The sequence below is a fragment of the Plecotus auritus genome, assembly GCF_963455305.1.
Source record: "Plecotus auritus genome assembly, chromosome: 3".
Lineage (NCBI taxonomy): Eukaryota > Metazoa > Chordata > Mammalia > Chiroptera > Vespertilionidae > Plecotus > Plecotus auritus.
The window spans coordinates 129,769,533-129,792,580 of record NC_137772.1 but is presented as its reverse complement, the minus strand read 5'-3'; the positions used below and the strand labels follow the sequence as shown (position 1 = coordinate 129,792,580).

The 23,048-nt window shown below is 39.3% G+C and overlaps 1 protein-coding gene across 2 annotated transcripts in view; it reads left to right on the top strand.

Moving 5' to 3' along the window:
* The window catches only part of ADIPOR2 (adiponectin receptor 2), a 76,166-nt gene that overhangs the window by 40,963 nt on the left and 12,155 nt on the right, over nucleotides 1-23,048 (top strand). For both annotated transcript variants that reach the window (XM_080661455.1, XM_080661454.1), the window contains exon 3: nucleotides 16,514-16,633. In XM_080661455.1, coding sequence (XP_080517581.1) covers nucleotides 16,514-16,633 — 120 coding nt within the window. The remainder of the gene's footprint in view (nucleotides 1-16,513; nucleotides 16,634-23,048) is intronic.

Sequence of the window (23,048 nt, the reverse complement as noted above, 5' to 3'; positions counted from 1 at the left end):
AGTGTGTGTGTAGGGCATTTCAAGTAACAGGAGTAGTGTGTGCAAGGTTCTGAGTCTGAAAAGAACTTGGCCTATTTAAAAAGTGTGGTGAGTGGATGGGGGAGGATAGTAAGAGATGAAGTAAAAAAAAATATGTAGATAAGGACTCTTATAAGCTATGATTGGAGAAAGTGCATTGGAGGCCATTGGAAGATTTTAAGCAGGGGAGTGATAAAATCTTATTTACATTCTAAAAAATGTAATATTTGACTTTCATGGAAAGACATTATATTGGTACATTTTTTTGGGTGGGGGGAGAGAAAATTATAGATGAGCTAGAAAGCTGCTACAGAAATTCGTGAAAGTAGCTTAGTCTGGGTTGGTGGTGATAATTGAGTTGGCAAGAAGTGGATATATTAGAGCTGTGCTTGGAAGTAGAGTTGATAGAATTTTCTGGTGGATTGGATGTGATGGTTAAGGGAGAAGGAATTGACAAGAATGACTCTGAGGTATGATATGAATACAGTGGAGGCTCGGTTCTTAATTTCCATGGATTGGTTCTCGAACTTAATTTTTTTGAAAGGCTGTTTAAGAAGTGATTTGTTTAAAAACAGAATCATTTTTTTTTCCCATTAGAAATAATGTAAATTCAATTAATCCATTCCAGACTCCAAATGATTCCCTGTTTTAACCTTTCTTCTTCTTTTTTGTTAATCCTCACCTGAGGATATTTTTTCATTGATTGTTTTAGGGAAAGTGGAAGAGAGAGGGTAAGACGGAGAGAAACATCGATGTGAGAGAAACACATCCATTAGTTGCCTTCTGTACAAGCCCCGAACAGGACCCGGGCCGGGAAGTAGCCTGCAACCAAAGTACGTGCCTTGACTGGAACCGATGCTCTGTCCACTGAACCAAATTGACTAGGGCTTTAACTTATCTTTCTTATATACAGTACATGTCTGAGATACTGTTTAGGAGGTAATATGCAAATTGACCATCATGCCCTCACAAGATGGCTGCCTATGACCAGGCCGGCAGGGGGGTTAGTGAGGAATGACCAAACGACTGAACAAGCAGGCTGTGTGGGGCGACCAGGTCGGCAGGGGGGTTAGTGAGGGACGACCAAATGACTGAACAAGAAGGCTCTGTGGGGCAACCAGGCTGGCAGGGGAGGGCAGTTATGGGTGACCAGGCCAGCAGGGGAGGGCAGTTAGGGGCAATTGGGTCGGCAGGGGGTGGGCAGTTAGGGGCGACCAGGCTGGCAAGGGAAGGAAGTTAGGGGTGACTGGGCCAGTAGGGGAGGGCAGTTGGGGGCGACCAGGCCTGCAGGGGAGGATAGTTAGGGGTGACCAGGCTGGCAGGGGAGGGCAGTTAGGGGTGACCGGGCCAGTAGGGGAGGGCAGTTGGGGGTGACCAGGCCTGCAGGGGAGGACAGTTAGGGGCAATCGGGCCAGCAGGGGAGCAGTTAGGCGTCGATCAGGCTGGCAGGGGAGTGGTTAGGGGGTGATCAGGCTGGCAGGCAGAAGCGGTTAGGGGCAATCAGGCAGGCAGGCAGGCAGGCAGGCAGGCGAGCAGTTGGGAGCCAGCAGTCCTGGATTGTGAGAGGGATGTACGACTGCCTGTTTGGCCTAAACGGGCAGTCGGACATCCCTCTAGAGGTCCCAGATTGGAGAGGGTACAGGCTGGGCTGAGGGAGACACCCCTCTCCCCATACACGACTTTTGTGCACCAGGCCTCTAGTATCTTATAAAGTCATATACACATATTTAGAGTTACATAAATATTTGAATATTAATATACCAGAAAAACCATATTCCTGTGTAATTCAGCTTTTGCTGCAGGAATTAAATACTCCAAAAGCTCAGTAATTTACATTAAATATGTTCCATGAAGGCTGCAGGTCAAGTGTAATTGCTCTAGGTTGCCAGTCTCTTGCAGGTCAGCTCCATGTATCTTTTCATTCTGGGACTCTGGCTGAGGGAGGCTTCTTGGGACATGTTCTCATGGCAGATTGCACTTAAGTTTTTGCTCATTATGTATATTACATCTGCTTATCTTCCATTGGGCAAAACAGTCATGTGGCCAGATCTAAAGACAGTGGGATGGAAATTCTATTACTATTTGGGGAATGTGTGCCACAATTTTTAAAGGAAAGAAAAAGCATTCTCTACTCCAGGATATTTACATAGGTTATTGTACTTCATGTAATATATTTTCAGTGCTGAGTCTGATGCTAGAGAGAAATTTTTTGTTTGTACCACAGAATGCTAGACTGGCAGTGGAAGATCTAGGTTATTGTATTTATCTAATTCCTGACTGTAACTTTGCAAAACTTTTCTGTGCATCTGTTTCTCTGAAAAAGAGTAATATCATTGTGCAAATTATACCTTCTATATTTATACTATGAGTAATGTGAGAATTTACTGGTATGAGAAAATTCTTTTAGTTTTTAGATTTGATGTTTGCTTTTCTGTTCTTGCCCATTGCCCTCAATTCTAATAATGAACTTTGGGTTAAAAAAACAAACTTAGCAGTGGAAATATCCAGAGGTTTATCAGATGTTGTGAGTTATTGTGTGCATTTGAACTGAGTATTCTATGATATGTGTTATAGATGAGAAAACTGCTAGAGAAGCCTAAATGATTTAGAACCTACTAGTAAACAAAGTAACTAAGATTCAGGTCTTAAGACTATAATTTTTTTGTTGTTATTTTTGACATATTCCAGTGATTTACAGTTTGGAGCAGTTTTGACCTCCTAGGAAATATTTTGCAGTGTGTTAATGTAAAAGCATTCAAACCTGTAAAGAATTTTTGTCAGTTTATTTGAGCCAAACTATGGACCATTGCCAGGAACAGAATCTCAAAGGATGGGGATAATGCTCCAGAGAATGGCAGTTTTTCACCTTGTTTTATACATTACAATGAAAAGAGGAGACTTAAGTGGGTTACATGAAATCCATTGGTGATAGATTAGGGAGGCGGGAGAAAGCAAAGCGAGGGTGGGGGAGACCTCTAGGATTGGATAAAAAGTAAAATGATAGACACATACTTCTTTTAGGCGGGTGCAGGATAGTTAACAGCCAACAATTAACATGATAACAGTAACAACGAAGGAATTTATGGTCTCTGTTCTGGCGCCCAGGCGCATTTTGGACCAAGGGGTCCAAAAAAGGGGAAGTTACAAGTTACCCAGACATTTCATAGGTATTGTTATCTTAGATGCAAAAAGATGATAGGCTCAGTAAAGATAGAAGTTGATCTTTGTCAGGGAGAATACTGGCCTAGGACATGACTACCTACTATAAACTGCTTTTAGTGACATTTTTAATTTCAGACCAGCCTTTGTGGTAACTGCCATACAGGCCTTCCCTGAGCTAGTCAGGTTAGCATGTGTCCTTTTTTTCCCCCGTCCACAGGTGTCTGGAGACATTTTTGGTTGTTGCATCTAGAGGAGTTGTGTTGCTAGCATCTAGTGGGTAGAGGCCAGGGATGCTGCTAAACATCTTCCAATACACAGATAGCACCCCCAATAAAGGATGATCTACCTGAATATGAATATGTCAGTAATGCCTACGGCAGTAGCAGCATATTGCCACAGTAGCATATCTAGAACTGTTACACTTTTTAGTAATAGAAGTATTGTTGCAGTGTATTTTTTCAGATTTTCCAGTGCTGTCATTTTGCAAAACTCGAAGAGATTTCATCAGATCATAATCCACGTAAATGATTCATCTTAAGTTGTGCTGTGCACAGCCTGCAAGGCTGAGCACAGTGACTCTATTTGTCTACTCTGGGCCAGGTGCCTTTCTAGTGTTTATAATATGGTGGTTAATAAGACAGCCTGTATGGTGCAAGTGCAGAAGTGGAAAAGGCACAGGCAATAAAACCCCGAAACACAAACTACTAAGATAATTACAGACAGTGAGCGATAAGCTATGAGGGAAAAATATGCTAAGGTAATGGGGTAGTTAGTGATATTATTTAACTTTTTAAAGTTTTGTATTAAGAATTAATTATTTTATTATTTTATTGTTATTACTAGAGGCCCGGATGGCGATCAGGGCTGATCGGGGCCTTCCTGCTGCCTGCCAGGGTTTTCCTTCATTCCGTGCTGCCCCCTGGTGGTCAGCGCATGTCATAGCAATCGACCGAACTCCCGGTCTCCCAGTTGAACTCCCGAGGGGATACTTTGCATATTAGCTTTTGATGTGTGTGTGTGTGTGTGTGTATGTGTGTGTGTGTGTAATTACTTTGATAATTTTAATAAATTTATTTGAACCAAACTGATGACAATTGCTGGGAAGCAAAGTCTCAATGGATTGAGAAAATGCTCTGGAGAATAGCAGTTTTGCAGTTTGTTTTATACATTACAATCAAAGGAAGAGGCTTAAGGAGGGTTACATGAAATCCATTGGTGGCAGATTAGGGAGGCCGGAGAAAGAGGGGGGTTTGGAGGAGTAATCTCTGAGATTGGCTAGGGACTAAAATGAAGAGACAAATACTTTTTTTTAAGTTGGTGGGATAGGATATTTAATAATTAACATTTACAGCACATAGAGATGGTATGTGGGCAACAAAGTAACAATGAAGTACCTCATGCTCTGGTGGGAGATTGTACCCTGAGGGGTCTGGGAAAAAAGGGAATTACTCTGACATTCCAAAGGTATGTTAGGTGCAAAAAGACAAACAGGCTCAGTTAAGGTAAAATTTGACTCTTGTCAAGGAAGATACCTGCTTAGGACATGATTATCGGATATGACATGCTTTTAATTAGGAAGTCTTATTTCAGACCATCCTGCGTGGTTACTTCAGGTCTCTGAGTTTGTAAGGCCTGACATGCATGCCTCTTGAGCTTGTCCAGTTTAGTATATGGCTCCCTTTTCGTCCACACTTCCCCCTTTTGGTCATAAATCAATTCAAAAGATGCATTGATGACCAACCTTTTAGTTGGATAATGTGTTCCCATGATGCTAGAAAGGCTCATCATTCCTAGGAAATCTTAATGTCAGTGTTTGTCTTGCTGAACAGTGGACCATTGGGGATAGGGCAAGACTATAATCTTTGATGGAAGCCAAGGCCAAATTTTTCTCAAAAGGAAAAAACAGGTGCCCTAGCTGTTTTGGCTCAGTGGATATAGCATCAGCCTGTGGACTTAAGGATCCCAGGTTCCCTTCCGGTCAAGGGCACATGTCCAGGTTGTGGGCTTGATCCCTAATAGGCGGCGTGCAGACGGCAGCCAAATGGTGATTCTCATCATTGATATATCTATTTCTCTCTCCCTCTCCCTTCCACTCTGAAATCAATAAAAAAAAATTTTTTTTTTTTTAAAAAAAGGGAAAAGCCAGTAAATGGGAGGTAGTCAGGTCTTCTGGGCCCTCATTAAGAAAAACACTCCGGATCACTTCTAACCTATAAGCAAGCTATCATGATTCAAGTTTTGTTGTCTGTTTCACTTTTCTGTATTTTGCATTTAGTATAACATTTACTTATAGTTTGAGGACACACCATATACCTCTTTAATTTTTACAGTCTGACCATGATATGGGTTCCCATTTACTGTGGTCCATCTATTTTCTATTGGAAGCACTCAAGTGCCCTTCATTTTTAATCTGATTCCTGATAGTTGGCAATTGGGAACTGTAACCTTAATGTTTAATTGGGACCAAGGCTGTAAGAACATAATGGTATAAATTACAATTATCATCTAAAAATGGCCCGAGGTCAGGAGGACAGTAAGAGTTTCATAAGTAAATTTCCTGTGCCTCAGCAGCAGTTATAGAGGGCCTTAAAATATTATAGTGACTTCAGCTTCCATATGAATTAACTAGAGGCCCAATGCATGAAGATTCGTGCAAGAATGGGCCTTCCTTCCCCTGGCTGCCGGCACCGCCTTCGCTCTGGCCAGAGCCACCTTTTTGCTCTGTCCCGGAGCTGCCTGTCTGCCTTCCCACACTGCCCAGAGGCCCCCAGCAGCTGGGGTGGTGCGGAATGCCTGCGTCCCGCCCCACCCCCGGCTGCTCGGTGCCTGCATATGCAAATTAACCCACCAACTTAGTTGGGTTAATTTGCATACTTACTCCTGATTGGCTGGTGGGCATTGCGAAGGTACAGTCAATTAGCATGTTTCTCTTTTATTAGTGTAGATATACTTAGTATTCTTTGTTGGTATAGGGGTAAGAATGTTCCTATAATTGTGTTCTAGTGCTTATGCATAAAATTGCCTTTTCAGTATTCCTTTTCCATTAACCTTATACATCTTCCCTGTTCTTAGTTTTTCTCTTTTTCACTCATTCAGAAATAACCAACTTATTAGGACAAACTACTACCTTTTAACTTCTTTTACAATCACACACACCCTGCCTGGCCAGTGTGGCTCAGTTGGTTGAGCATTATCCCATGCGCCAAGAGGTCACCTATTCAAAACTTGGTCAGGGCATATGACTGGATTTCTGGTTCCATACCTAGTACGGGAAGGGGGCGTGCAGGAGGCAACCCATTGATGTCTCACTCTCACATCGATGTTTCTCTCTTTCCCCCTCTAAAAATCAATAAAAACACATTTTTTAAAAAACAACTACAAAATCCCACACACACCTTTCCTTTCTTCTGCAATAATATTTTTTCTAAATTTCAAAAGAGAAACCATAGAAAGGGTATTAATAATAATACAAAAGTTATCTTACACACCTTCAGCAGTTATTAACAGTTAAGGTATATATATATATATATATATACACACACACACACACACACACACACACACACACACACACACACACACAAGGTTTGAGAAAAGCCCAAAAAACAGATGTAACTATTATTATGACTATCATTACTAGCAGACATGTAAAGACAATTAAATAAATGGTGTTTTAAGTTCAACATTAATTTGTAGGTATTCAGGCCTTGTCGATATCCTGAGATAGCTATCTATGATGTCAGTGGCTTCTGATTCTTGAGGAGTCTTTGATAGGCAGATGACTTGATTAGGCACCTGATAAGGTCCCTTCTGATGAGGTTGGAGAGAGTCTTTTATTGATGTCTTTTCCAATGGACAAAATCTGGTTGTAAGTCGTGGTCTTTGAAGTCTTTATTTCCCAGGAGCATGCTATGAAATGAATCAGTTACTAATTTATTAATTTCTTTAAGCTAGTTAATAATTATTCAGAATGTCTCTTTTTAGTAAGGTTCTTATGTCCCTTCATCTAAATGCATAGGATGGCCAGGGACTAATGAGGAGAAAGGTTAAGTTTACCAAAAAGAGTAGGTTGAGGAGCATTATAGGGAGAGCTTTTGGCCAAGAAGACTTAATTTTTTTAGAGCAGTTTTAGGTTCACAGAAAAATTGAGGGGAAGATACAGAGATTTCCCACATAACCATTGCCCTTAAACCATCCAAAGTCTGTAGTTTGCATTATAGTTCACTCTTGATGGTTGCACACTATGCGTTTAGACAAATGTACGTATAATGACATGTATCCATCATTATCTTATTATACAGAGTAGTTTCACTGCCCTAAATAAAAATCCTGTACTCTGCCTATCTACTTCTCCTCTCCTGAATTTTTAGGTATAGTGGTCAAGGAAAGCCTCTCTAAGGAAGAGCATGTTTGAGGTAAGATCTGAATGATAAGGAACCAGCCATGCAAAGACTTGGGGGAAGACTGTTTCCACGTAGAGGAAACAGGCTAGTACAGAGATCTGAAGGTAGGAATTAGCTTTTCTTTTTCTCCTCTTCCTCTTCCTTTCAACCCTACCCCCCCCCCCTTTTTTTTTAAAGGACTGAAAGAAGCCAGTGCAATTAGAGTATAATGAGAGGGAAGAGTGAAATGAGATGAAGTCAGTGGACCAGGCAGGGACCAGATCATATAGGTGTACAGAAGGAGTTTAGATCGTATCTTTTAAAAAAAAATATATTTTTATTGATTTCAGAGAGGAAGGGAGAAGGAGAGAAGGATAGATAAATCAATGATGAGAGAGAATTATTGATCGGTTGCCTCCTGCACGCCCCACACTGAGGATGAAGCCCACAACCCGAGCATGAACTGTGACCGGAATCGAACTGTGACCTCCTGGTTCATAGGTCTATGCTCAACCACAGAGCCATGCTGTCTGGGCTAGATTGTATCTTAATAAAATTCACTGGAAAGTAGGCAGCCTTTGGTGTATTTAAACAGTAGGAGACATTGGTGATTTTAAAAAGATCACTGAATGTGGAGGATTGTGAGAAGACAGAATGGAAGGAAAAAAGAAGCCTGTTAGAATGTTCTAGGTGAGAGATGATGTTGGCTTGAAAAGAGTGGTAGGAGCAGCAGAAATGGAGAGAAATGGATGGATTCCAAGTATTTTGGAGGTCAAGCTAGCAGGACATCCTGATGGATTAGATGTGGAGAGTGAGGAAAAGAGGAATTAGAGATGATTGCTGGATGTTTTAATTGAACTAAAACTGAGATTTCTAAGGCAAGAGTGAGGAGTAGATTTAAAGGTGCAAATCAAGAGTTCTGTTTTGGAATGTGAGATTTGAGATTCTTATTAGTTGTCTTGGAAGAGATTGAATAAGCAATAACTAAATCACTATGATTTTAACTATTTTTAAAACTGACATGAATCTAAAGAATTTTGCAGCATGAAGGAATTTCAGGCTAAACAGTTTGACTGGAATTAAAAATGGCAAAAAGTTCTGTTTATAATATTAGTTACTACATGAGATAGTAAAATGTTTTGTTCAGAATTTTCACACCCAGTCTCTTTTGTGTTAATCACATTAATTGATTATCCATTTCTTGTTATACTTTGTATTTTTCTTTGCCATCTTCAGTTGATAATGTCCTCTTAAGTATATATTTTTTTCTTTCACTAACAAATAAGTGAATTTGATTTTTTTCAACCTTATATGAATGAACTCATATTGCCCTGAAAACCTGTATTGGATTTTCCTTTAATGTTAGAGCTAACTCAAAAGCCAGAACAAAATAACCATTTCTTTCTTTCCATCTGCTTTAACAGATTTTTTGTGAGGAATCAAGGAGAGGATTTGATCCATAGATTGTAGAATGTTAGAGCTGAAAAGGCTCTCTGAAACCCTCTTGTTTACTTATCTCAGTTTACCGATGAGGAAATTGTGTTTTTGTTCCTGATGAAAATTCTTCTTTGTGTATTGTTTCTCTTTGGAGGAAGTTCTTTGCTAAAAAACCGAAGGTGGTTTGTGAAGAGACCAATACAACTGCTTGTGCTACTTACTTGGAGGTGGTTTCAGTAGAAAACTTATTGGATCATTTAAACAATGAAATCTCTTCTTTTGCTCTGGTCCTTCCTTGGCCCTCTCGCCATTCATTATCCTATATTTAATCTATATGTAGTACTGTTCCTTGCTACTAATTTCAGGGTTATTAGTGTAGAATAATCATCGGAACTAGAAAAAAAGGGTGTAGAGTTACAAAAAACTGTAATTTTGAGACTGAAATTAAAGACACAATATTAACTTCCTGTCTTCAAGTGAGTTGAAGAGTTCCATATACTGACTTTTTTTGTTTTTTTTTTGTTTTTGTTTTAGAGAAAGGACTTATTTCTTACAATTTTTAGTTTTGAAGTGGAACTATCTGAACTGTTAGCAAGTAGAGTGTATCCTCTTAAATAATTCCTTTAAAAAATGTGTTTTTATTGATTTTAGAGAGAGAGGAAGGGAAAGGGATAGAAAGAGATAGAAATATTGATGAGAGAGAAACATTGATTGGCTGTCTCCTGCACGCCCCCTACTCGGGATTCAGCCAGTAACCCGGGCATGTGCCCTGACTGGGAAGCTTGGTTTATGGATAATGTTCAATCGCTGAGCTACACCTGCCAGGCCTAAATAATTCTAATAATGCCTTAAATTTGTACGTAGCACTTCCATACATGTTATTTCATTTACTTCTTAAAACTGCACTCTGAAATAGAAGAGCAGATATGATCTCTTTTTGAAAGTGGATGAAAGTAAGATTTAGAAAGCTTAGAGTAATTTGCCCAAGGTCACATGGCTGAAAGAGCATGTGCTGTTTTCTGATTGCTCTTTCTGCTGAACAAAGCTGCCTTTGTGACAGCTGGCACCAGGTTGACTTCGGGTTTCTCAACTCCAAGCTCTGCCCCTGAGTGTTTTATGTTGAGCCCAGAGGTTAGATTCAATGGTTGGTACTTGTTTTTTTTTTGCTGGAATTGTTGCTGCACATCTTTGCTTCTTAGATGCATTCTAGCCTTTCAATGGATTTTCTGTTTATTTTGAAAATAAATAAACCAAATGTATCATGGTACAGTCCTTCATATTTCTAATGATTTTGCATCATTTTCTTTGAGTATTTGTTTCCCTCTTTTTAAGATGTAGAATTTAACTCGATTGCATAGATTTAAAAAAATATATGGTCGTTTCCCTTAGGCCCTCTAGTTGCATTAAATGCCAATTGTTTATAGGATAAAAGCGTAATAGGAAAGCCACAGGGTGATTTTTGTTAAAGTTACAAACAAGTTAAGTGAAATCTCAAATAGTTATATGCATTACAGAGTGATAATGTCTTTTTGTACAGGCATTTACCAACAGGTTCCTTTAAGTCTACTAGGAGTTCTTGTGGCTCTTTAAAGAAAATAAATATATACAAATGCCAGGATTTTATTCCACACCTATTGAACCAGAATCCTTGGGTCCTGGATTTATGTATTTAAAAAAATATAAATATAAATATAAATATAAATATAAATATATATATATATATATATTTATTTATTTCAGAGAGGAAGGGAGCGTGAGATAGAAACATTAATGGTGAGAGAAAAATTGATTGGCTGCCTCCTGCATGCTCCCTACTGGGGATTGAGCCTAAAATCGGGCATGTGTCCTGACTGGGAGTCGAACGGTAGCCTCCTGATTCATAGGTCGACACTCCACCACTGAGCCACACTGGCCTGGCTGGATGTATGTATTTTTAAAAAGCTTCACAAGTGATGAAGATGTCACTATTGTTTGAAAAAGAAGTGCCTAAAGTAATTAGTTCTATTTTATTCAAAGCAGTTAATGTATTAAAAACTTCTTAGGAACATGCTTTACAAAAAGACAAATCCCTACATGTCCTCTAAAGAATATTTGGGAAATAAAGTTAGATTTCTTTATTTGTTAAAGGAAAATGTCACATTTACTCATAGTTGACTCTTAAAAAAAAATTGAGATAATTCACATATAAAGTTCACCAATTTAAAGTGTACCATTCATGGTTTTAGTATATTTACAGAATTGTGCAACCATCACTACAGTCTAATTTTGGAACATTTTTTCATCCCCAAAAGAAACCTCTTATCCATTAGCTGTCACTCCCTATCCCCACCCCCTAACCCTAGGCCACTTCCAATCTACTTTATGTCTTTTCTGGATTTGCCTGTTCTGGACTTTTTAAAAAATTAATCCTCACCAGAGGTTATCTTTTCCATGGATTTATTTTTATTTTTTTGCGAAAGTGGAAGGGAGAGGGAGAGAGAGAGAAACATCCATGATAGAGAGACACATTGATTGGTTTCCTCCCGCATGCACTCCAACTAGGGCCAGGGACGAGCCTGCAATCGAGGAATGTGCCCTTGACCAGAATTGAACACTCGACTCTTCAATCTGAGGGCTGATACTCTAACCATTGAGCAACTGGCTAGGGCCTCAGTTATTATTTTTTGTAGGCATTTTAATTTCCACTAACCCTTGAGTTTGTATTTGCTAACTATATCAGCTTGCTAATGCCTTTACTATACAGTTTAGAACTCAATTTAAGACTGGATTAACCTGTCAATTTTCCAAAAATAACCTGGTGCTCAAACTATACTTACTGCAGTGAGAGGTATTGTGTTCACCACCCCAAGTCAAATCTCCTTCCGTCACCCCCTTTACTCTCTTCTACCTCCCCCCACCTCCCTATACCTCTGATAGTCACCATACTGTTGTCTTTGAAAAAGGTGAAGGAATTAAGCAAAACAACAAACAAATAAAAACACACACACCACAAATACACACACACACACACACACACACACACACACACACACACACACACACACACACACACACACACACACAGCCCAAAACCTCATAGACACAAACAAGGCAGGTCTTTCAACACAGAGAACATACTGGCTCTGGGCAAAGCTTGTGATAGGATAGTTTAGGACTCGTTGAGCAAGTCTTGATGAGCAAATATTTGTTTGATAAGCGAGCAGGTTTGCTTTGCTAAGCAATTTATTTTACTAAGGGGCTGGTGAAGCAGCCTGTTGTTTAGTTAAATGAATTTTTGAGAAGTTCCTAAAGCGAATAATGAAGTTATGCACTGGTTTTTATCCTTATTTTGCTGGGCAAGATTTTCCTGGAACAATTGATAAAGCCATGTTGATGTAAGGGCTTTAGATTCTTCTTTATCATTATGTGAATATAGAAGGTCTCAATGACATCTATAAAGGCAGACACATTTTAATTAAATACTTACTGTTCCCAGCCCTGGGTATTTTACAGTTTCCATGATTTTAATCTTTTAACTGTAGATGGCATTATGATTATGGATCTCTATGGCACTTTGTTTACTGACTTCAATTAGTATTTCAATATAATTTATTCCTGAATGCACCCTAAGTTTCAGTTGAACTGGTTTCTATTCCTCAAAATGGTACTTTTGCTTTTCCTTTTCCCTCTTGACTATTATGTTCATTTCATCTTATCAAAATTCTGTACCTCATTCAACCTTTCCTGAGTCTCACACTTTCTATCTTTAAACTAGCTGTACCGTATTTCTATATAGTCATTTATGTGACTCATTCAGCCCCTTATTAGATTGTAAGCCCATGGAAAACAGACTGTATTTTACTCATCTTCTTAAAAATCCTTTTAATAAATATTTGTGTAACAGTGATTTTCAAACATTTTTCATCTCATGGCACAAATAAACTAATCACTAAAATTCTGTGGCACACCAAAATATATAATATATATTTTGACGATTTGACAAAAAAAGATATAATTTTGATTCATTCACGCCAGACAGTTATTGTTGTGTTGATTGTTGTCATTTTTTTATGTGCCCCTGACTAAATAGTCAGGTATTGCATGTTTTAAAAATTCTTGTGGTACACCAGTTGAAAATCGCTGCTTTATTGAACTGAGTCAGGCTAAAAAAGATAAATGTCCAGTAGATTAATGAATTATTTCATATTAGACTGATCTTAAAGGCCTTTTATCTTTATCTATATGATTCTGTCTTTCCAAAGATAAAATATATTCTAGAGAACTGTCATTTTAGCTTATACTTTGGGTAGATCATGAGTCAGATATAATTGTTTTTAAAAAAACATATATTTTTATTGATTTCAGAGAGGAAGGGAGAGGGAGAGAGAGATAGAAACATCAATGATGACAGAGAATCATTGATTGGCTGCCACCTGCATGCCCCCCACTGGGGATTGAGCCCACAACCCAGGCATGTGTCCTTGACTGGAACCCTTGGAGGTCTGCAGGTTGACGCTCTATCCACTGAGCCAAACCGGCTAGGCCAAATATCATTGTTTTGAAATATAACTAACTTTAACTCAGTCTTCTCACAGATGGACTTCACTGAATGTAGCAGGAAAAAAATGTTAAAAAGTGTTTTATTCTCACTTCATAGTATTCACTTCTCTTTAAATATAGTGACTTATTTGTAGAAGGTCTTAGGGAATTAAGTTTTATGCTTTAATTTTAGGCAGCTTTGGTTTTAATTCTTTAATCTTTCATAATGTCCTGTTTCTCTTCATAGTTCCTTTTGATAAGGGTTAGAGGTATGACCACAGAACAGAACATAGTATATATTTAACACTTGTATGTGATATTTTAATATAGTTGCAGTTCAGTGTTGAAAGAGAGATCTTTGGGTACTGTGGTTTATGGCTGCTAGATGGGAAATCAAAAGTAATTTTCACTCATGACAAGGTGATTCTTTAGAGTTAATATTGGAAGACAGAGACTATTTTATATATAGTGCCCAGCGTAGGCTTTCCCAACTATCATGGGGCATAGCTATAAACTTGCCCATGTACCCTAAGAGAAAGCATTTTTTTAAAAAATTCTGTTTTCTGTCCAATGTTTGCCTCTTACCACTTTATACCTAGTTGTTATCTTCTAACCCAGGAAACTGTATTTGCCACCACCCACTCTACACATCCCTAATTAGCAACTCCATAATGCTTGAATACAATAAATAGCTATGATCTGGCACTTAAAAAAAATTTTTTTGAGGATATATTTGTAAGTATTTCTTTATAGGAGAGTGAGAATTGGGGATAATATGTAATAAATCAATAGACTTATTAGTACTTTGCGCTTCTGAAGGAAACTTTTTAATAAAAATCTTGCTGATATGTTGGGGTGGATTAATGTGATATGTATTTCTTACCTCTGACCACATTGTGCCTAATAACATACACTGGACCACCAGATGGAAATCTTACCAACAGTAATAATGCATTATCTTGAATTGAGATTAGCTTTTTTTAGAAGCACCATTTCAGATAAGAAAGGATGGTTATGAAAGATGTGACAAGAAAATATGACAGGCAACCCTAATGCTTTGAAAATTTCCAATATCTATGAATTTGTTACCATGGGTTAGTTAAATAATAGTAGCTCCTGAACAATATGGTTCAAATTTTAGTTACCACAGTATATTTACTGTGAGTAACTGCATAAAGTACAAACTTTTCTGGTAGCTCTTCAGTCCACAGATCACTATGCAAATAATAGATGTGTATCATGGTCAGCGACCAATCATGTCACTTCTTTGAAGTCTGTCAGTGACTGATTATTGTATGTCTGTTAACTCATAATGCACAAGACAGGTAAGTGTATAGTTGTGCTGCTTCCCAGTGATAAACATATATGACTTTTTACAAAAATGGAAAACCAAAAGTGGGAATTGGCTAACAAAGATAAAAGTGAAGCAAAAAAAAAAAAAAAGGAACATGATAATGCTGAAAGTAAAAGTCAAACATAAATGGATTATAGACGAAATAGCTGACTGTGGCAATGTTGATACTGCCACCGATTTTAAATAGGCAGCAAGAGGAACTTAGTGAAAACAAACTTGTCAACATAAATGAGTCAAGTGTTTGCGACCAAAAGGATGAAAATGTCCAGAGAAATGATACAGGCAAAAAAGTCAAATTAAAGGAACTCTTAAAGATATTTTAGGACACAAAGTGCAAAGAATAAAATACTGAAAGCCGATCCAAACTTAGAATGGAGTATGACAATTTTGCCAAGGCATAGAAAAGATACTCACTTTGTGTTGTAAGTTATACCACAAGAAGGCACTGTTTCATTTATTTCTTGGCAAGTTTTAAACAAATAAATAAATTCTCAATATTTCTGTTTTAAAATATAGCATTTGAAATAAACCAACAATTTTTAATGTTTTGACAAAAGATTTTTTAAGGTTATGGACTAGTCATTTTCCCATTGGCTAGTAAAATTGTTTTACATGATTTTGGCTTGCAATCATTTTTATTGTCCTGCACTATCATGCAAAGCAAGGTCTGCCTGTATGTGCTGTGGCCTTTGGCCAAATGTCTGTTACTTGCAAAATCAGGCACTATCATAACTAAAACTGCGAGTGGAAGGAATAAAGTATGAACTTTGGAACTATATGTACCTGAATTTTACTCTTCCTCTGGTATTTTGTAAGTGTGTGACTTAAGAGTCAGTTAACCTCAGGTTCCTCATCTGTAAAATAGTAGCTGCTCAGTGAATACTTACATTAAGTGCCAAGCCTATTTTGTCTACCTTTCCGTTTTGCCTGCGATATCTGATTTCACCGATATGCTGGCGGCACCAGTGACTGACCAGTCGGACGGAAAGTATAGTGTCAGTCACCGGTGACTGACATGGTGCTTAACGTGTTAAAAAAATTTGAATGGATGCTTAGGCCCTGGCACTAGTAACCACTTATTTAGTAAATAGCTCACTTATTATTAGCATTTTTCATAGTGAAGTATCTGATAAAATATTTTTTTCTGATGTAAACACATAATACTGGCCTGTCACATATATAATTTGAAGTGTATAGACCCTCATATCATTTCTTTAGATCAGTTTCTCAAACACCATTGACATTTTGGCAGTTCTTTGTTGTGGGGAGCTGTCCTTTGCATTGTAGGATGTTTAACAGCATCCTGGCCCTTCCTACTAGATGCTAGTAGCATTCCCCCCACTATGACAAGTAAAAATGACTCCACATATTGCCATATTTGAGGTGGGTGGGAGCAACAACTGCTACTGAAACAAACAGGAATGCTGTTGTTATAGTTTATTTGTCAGAGAAAACTTGAGTAACTATTTTTCATTTTTAATACTCATAATTCTGTAATAAACTGACTTTACTTTCTCTATTGTTACTTGTCTGAGGCCTTGTTTTAACCATAAGAGAATTTCATTATAATTCTTCAAGGAAAATATATTGTTTCATTGGTTCCTGGTCTCTGTTCCTGACTATTTCTATGATTGCCTTGCAGAGCTCTGAGCAACATGAGTGTAATGATGAAGCTTCTCAGGAAGAGGAGGGGTTTATGGGCATGTCCTCCCTCTTACAAGCCCATCATGCTATGGAAAGAATGGAAGAGTTTGTTTGCAAGGTAAGATGGCAATTTCTTGTAATTTTCGTGTTATATGATCTGCCATTCCCAAACAGAAACCTTTAAGGAGTGGTAGTGCCTTACCCTTTGGTTTGCTTTGGGAATAATTTCTGGCAAAATGGAGACAAAAGCAATCTCATGACTTTAACCTTGTTCAAGGCATAATACATTTGCCTGCAGCAGCCATGATAAAGATTTGAGAAAACTAGAACATCTAACTGGTAAAAAAGTTTTTCCTAATATGGGTTATTGATAGTTTAGACAAGGCAGAATGAAGCAAAATTGGGGGTGGTTAATGCCTGGAGATACTAAAGTGCCATCTCCAAGTCCATTGAATCTATTTATGCTGTTGACTGTGATGGCAAGTATGATACTCTTTCTAGGGTAATTAACTACTCTTCATATAGGAATTAGAGGCCCAGTGCATGAAAATTCATGCACTGGAGTGGGGGTGTCCCTCAGCACGCCCTGCCCCCTCTCACAGTCTGGGAGCCCTCAGGGGTGGGAGGTGACCCGACAATCAGGGGAAGGCGATGCCCCCATCACACCTCTGCTGCTGCCAATGCTGGCAGCGCAAGCCTCGGGCGGCCCTGGGCAGCTGGGCAGCCGACATCCGAGGCTTGCCTGCACCTTGGGCTGGCCCTGGGCAGCTGGGGGGCTGAGAGTGAGTCTGGCCGCACTGCATGCCTGCCACCCCTCCGGCGGGGCTTAAAGGACTGGGGGACTCTGGCGGGGCTGAGGGGACTGGGCGCCGCCATCTTTGTGACAGCATCATGGTCAATTTACATATTCCCTCTTTCTTAGATAGGATTGCCTGGTTTTTGTACACATCTAGTGTTTTCAGTTTAACTGGTATATTGTCTCTCTAAGGCTTTTCATCCAATTCACTTTCTGGTTCATTAGGAACTATTGTGGGGATTTTTTTTTTCTTTTTCCCTAAAATGGTAACTGGAATTGGGATTGCTTGCTTGGAGGAAATAGGTCAGGGACACTGGTAAATCTATAGCCACTTGATTATACTCATCAATCAGGGCCCTGGCAGGTAAAAAGTCAATATAAGTCAGTTGTCTATGTGTATGTAAATTCATTTACATATTAAACATTCCTGGAAAACTCTTTTAGAGAGAAAATTTTCATGCATATGGTCATAGATCCTGAAAACTACACTTAGGTTTTTCTGTATTCACAGGGACATTAGAAATAATTGAAGCCAGTTGACTTATAATACTATACTTTAGATCAGAGGACAAGAAGAAAACATAATAGAGACATCTCTTCCAAGATGAAGTGGTTGGTGGAGAGGGGAAGGGGAGGGATATAAACATTATGGGATTACTTAGAGCCCAGGACATTTTTTACAAAAAATCTTTATTATTGAGGATATTACAGATGTCCCTGTTTTCTTCCCCCATTGTCCCCCTCCACCCAGTTTCCACTCTGCCTGAAGCCTTCACCACCTATTGTCTGTGTCCATAGATAATGCATATATGCATTTAAGATCTTTGGCTAATCTCTTCCTGCCCCTTCCTCCATACTTTTCTCTGAGATTCGTCAGTCTGTTCCATGTTTCCATGCCTCTAATTCTATTTTATTCACCAGTTTATTTTGTTCACTAGATTTCTTGTTTATTTTTATTTTTAGTTTCAGTTGTTGATAGGTATTTGTTGCCATTTTATTGTTCATATTTTTTTCTCTCTTTTCCTTCCTCTTCTTCTTCCTCTTCCTAAATAATACCCTTCAACATTTCATGTAATACTGGTTTGGTGGTGATGACTCCTTTAGCTTTTTCTTATCTGTGAAGCTCTTTATCTGACCTTCAATTCTAAATGATAGCTTTGCTGGGTAGAATAATCTTGGTTGTAGGTCCTTGCTATTCATCACTTTGAATATTTCTTGCCACTCGCTTCTGGCCTGCAAAGTTTCTCTTGAGAATCAGCTGACAGTTGTATAGTGCTCACTTATAGGTAACTAACTGCTTTTCTCTTGCTGCTTTTAAAAGAGTCTCTCTTTGTGTTTAACCATTGGCATTTTAATTATAATGTGTCTTGGTGTGGGCCTCTTTGGGTTCCTCTTTTTGGCACTCTTTGTGTTTCCTGGACTTGTAAGTTTATTTCTTTCACCAGGTAGGGGAAGTTTTCTGTCATTATTTCTTTAAATAGGTTTTCAGTATCTTGCTCTCTCTTCTCTTTCTGGCACCCTCATAATGTGAATGTTGGTATACTTCTTATACCAAGCATGTCAAACTTGCTGTGTGCAGCCCACAACAAATATTTTTGTGGCCCAGCCAATATAACAGTATGTAAGAAACGTTTCAATAAAAAATTTGTAACTTAATTTTTACAATATCCTGTTATACATAATTATTAATAACTAGAGGCCTGGTACATGAAATTCGTGCACGGGGGGGAGGGTGTCCCTCAGCCCAGCCTGTACCCCCTCCTGGTGGGATCGGACCTAAATGGGCAGTCGGACATCCCTCTCACAATCCAGGACTGTTGGCTCCCAACTGCTTGCCTGTCAGCTCTGCCATGAGAGGAGATGTGGTGGTGGTGGTGATGGGGTCCTAGCATAGGAATGAGGGCCCCTGTCTGGAAGAAAGCCTCCCCGAGTTCCTGCCACATGCCAGACGATCCAGTTCCTCTCTGTATGTCCCTGTGTCCCCCAAAGCCTCCCGGCGCTGGAGCTTAGAGGGATTGAGTCTGAGTACATTCGTGTACTGGCCCTTTAAGAGGTGGTTTTTACAGCCCCAAGTTACAGGAACTTCTCTTCCCAGCTCTGGAGCCCTATGCTTGGGGCCTGGGACCCTTTTGCTCCTCACAGTGTGTGTGTGGGGGAGAGGGTGCAGTGTGGGGTGGGGCAGGGCGGGGCGTGGTGGGGGGGGGGAACGTGCTCTGCAGCCAAGATATCCCTCCCAATTAAAAAAAAACAGCACTGTGAGTGTTGGACCAACCCGTTCTGCATCTCCGCCCCTCTTACCAGTCTCAGTGTGCTTTCTTCTTTACTTCTCTAGTTGTAGGACGTCTGTTCAGCCAGGTTTCAGGTAGTTCTGAATGATGGTTTTGTATCTTAGTTGTAATTTTGCTGTGGTTATGGGAGGCAGCAAGTCCAGGCATTTATCTATGCTGCCATCTTGGTTCTCTGAGCCCAGGAAATTTTAATCAGTGTTTGAAAATTGGTGGGAAAAAAAACCCCAAGCAAAACAATAGATCCATTCTAGTGATTACTGACATAGGAGAATTAGTACAGAAGGATACAAAAGATATATTTTATTTTTCAAAAAGCATGTTTGGGCCCTGGCTTGGTGGCTCAGTTGGTTGGAGCATCATCCTGTACACCAAAAGGTTACGGGTTTGATATCCGGTCAGGGTACTACCTAGGTTGCAGTAACTGATGTTGAATCTCTCAAAGTTGAGTACGTATTTAGTGTCTGGGCCATTAGGGATTTTTAATATTTATATTATTAGTGGGGTACTGTAGCTAACTTCACTGTCTTTTTGTTCTTTCTGAACTAAAAAAAGTAAATAAAACTTTCAATTTAATAGCTAATGGTAGAATAAATAGGGCTTTTTTTTTTTTTTTGCTGCAGACTATGATTTATTAAAGAAAAATGAGTGGGGCACAGAAATGGATAAACCATTCACTTATCATCCACTAGCAGTTTGTCTATGAGAGCAGCAAGAAGAGGCCTCCTATTACATGGTGTTCTCCAGACCTGCTCTGGTGGTGCTACTGACCATACTTAAAAAACTAGCCATGTCCAGTGCCTCAAGGATTCTGTTTCTTGGATTGATAGCAAGTAAATGGAGACAGTTTAAAATGAAGTGTCCTGTGGTCTTGCTGGTGTACTTTCTTTTTAGGAAAAGCTTTTCTTATAGGAATAGGGGAAAGAAAATCATTTTAGTCCTTATAGAGAGTCCATGGTCTCTTTTTTCAGCCTTCAGTTGCTGTTATTTTACCAGCATAGCCTGGCCCATGTGGGAATAGGTATATTGTGGGCATTTTTTAAAAAAAATCTATTTGTGCACTATATAGTCTGATACAAACTCGGTGGACTGTTGCTAAGTTTGATGTAGGCGGTGTCTTTGTCAATCTTATAAATAAACATGTCTTCGTCTAAGCTGTGATCCTGTTCTTTTTTCCCCAGGCAGTAAAAGAGGATACCTGTTTAGGTTGGCATTTGGCTTGACTCCAAGTTGAGAATAAGGTGTAGGGTTTGTTGAATATAACATTAATTGCAGTATAATTAGAAAGTACAGCTCACTGGCTCAGTTTTTAGACCACTAGAATGTTTGTATAGAAATAATGGCCGGGTTGCGGGAGGTGGGGAGAATCACTCTGAAATTTTATGCACATATAACTAGTAAGAAGCTCAACATATTCTTTCTGACTATAAAAAGAAAGGGAGAATTTGATTATTTAGTCTGTGTGGCAACACAGTAGCAATTTTTATGGGGTCATAGTAGAGTTGTTTCCGAATTGTGAACTGCCTTGAGGATGTAAGGATTTGATGCTCGTTTTCCTCTCCCTTTTAGAAAATAAAATTCTCCCGAAGTAAAAACGGTAGCAGCATCTTGTAAAGTTAATCTCAATAATAGCTGTTTTACCAAGTTCAAATTAGATAAAAGGAATTCATTATCTTGGTGTGTCTCTCACTTTCTCTCAATATAAATCCCATGAAAGCTACAGGTACTTTTACAAGTGGTAATATTAGCAGTAGACATAAAAAATTTGGATTAGTCTTTTGGCATTATTTTATTTTGTTGTATGTTAGGAACAAGCTTTGAATAGTCAGATTAACACCAGTAACCACAGGGCCATTTCTATTCTTTTTTTTTTTTTTAATATATTTTTATTGGTTTCAGAGAGGAAGGGAAAGGGAGAGAGAAATAGAAATATTAATGGTGAGAGAGAATCATCGATCGACTGCCTCCTGCATGCCCCCCACTGGGGATCGAGCCTGCAACCCAGGCATGTGCCCTTGACCCGGAATTGAACTCGGGACACTTCAGTCCATAGGCCAACGCTCTATCCACTGAGCCAAACCAGCTAGGATGGCCATTTCTATTCTTAAATTTAGTCTCCACTTCCTTTGGAGTTACACAGAGGATCAGTTTTTTATAAATGTCAGGAGACATTGAGGAGAGCAGAGAACAGGAAAATGTTGTGGAGTGAAAGGAATGGACATATTTCTGCATAGTAGAGAGAGAACCAAGTGTCTATGGTCAGCCATGTTTGTCACAAGAACCCTGAGGACATTGGGTGGAATCATTGCCTGAAGCTGAAGCCTATAGGTAGACTATGTGCCTGGCATTTTTTCTTACATATTTCTGGCTAGCAGAAGCAAGTTCATCTAGGATTAAGTGATCCTTGTGGTGTTGGCTCTCTGGGCTGAGAGACATTAAAAGAAGCAGAGAGCAGAGTTGACAAACTTTTTAAAGAATGTATACTAAACTCCTGATCCCTTTTCCTTTAAAGTTTGATGGGGAGGGACAAAGAGGAAAAGGGAGAAAGGGGGGCAGAGGGACTTGAAAGGCAGTTAAGGCCAAACTTCTTTGTCATCTCTCCAGCATGAGGAGGGTTGGATTAGTTACTAATTCTCAGACAGGTGATAGTCTCTGAAATGGTTAGGGTTAATTCCACCTTTGGGATGGATGTTGAGGTTTGCTAACTCATTTATGAAATGCTTTGGGTCATTTCATTTGATCCTCATATCTTCCTTATGAAGTAATCAAAGCACTAGAATCCTCATTTTATAAATGAGGAAACAGGCTTGGCGATTTTGTGATTAAAGCTCATTCAACTAGTTAATGGCAGACATCCAAGATTTTCTGACTCCTATGCTCTTTTCTACTTCATCATATTTGCTATGATAGGAAGAGAAGATAAAGGGAGAAAGAGAAAGCAAAAGGGAGCAAAAGGCACAAAAGTATGATTCTATATAGTTCTTTTTCACCAACAGGAATATCCTATATAATAAAAGCCTAATATGCTGTCAGTTGTCCAGTTGTCTATTCAACCAGTCAAAGCGTAATATGCTAATGATATGCTAAGGCCACTCAACCGCTCGCTATGACATGCACTGACCACCAGGGGGTAGATGCTCTGACCGGTAGGTTAGCTTGCTTCTGGGGTCCAGCCAATCAGGACTGAGTGAGATGGGCTGGACACGCTCTGGAGCCTTCCTGCATTCCCTCCCTGGCTGGCCAAACTCCTGTGTCCCTCCACGGCCCTGATCATGCACCAGTGGGTCCTTTGGCCTGATCCCGCTCAACACAGGAGCTGCCCCTTGGTGGTCAGTGTGCTCCCATAGGGGATCGCTGCTCAGCCAGAAGCCAGGCTCACAGCTGTCTTCTGCCTCCATGGCAGCACTAAGGATGTTCGACTGACGGCTTAGGCCGTTGTCAGTTGGATATCC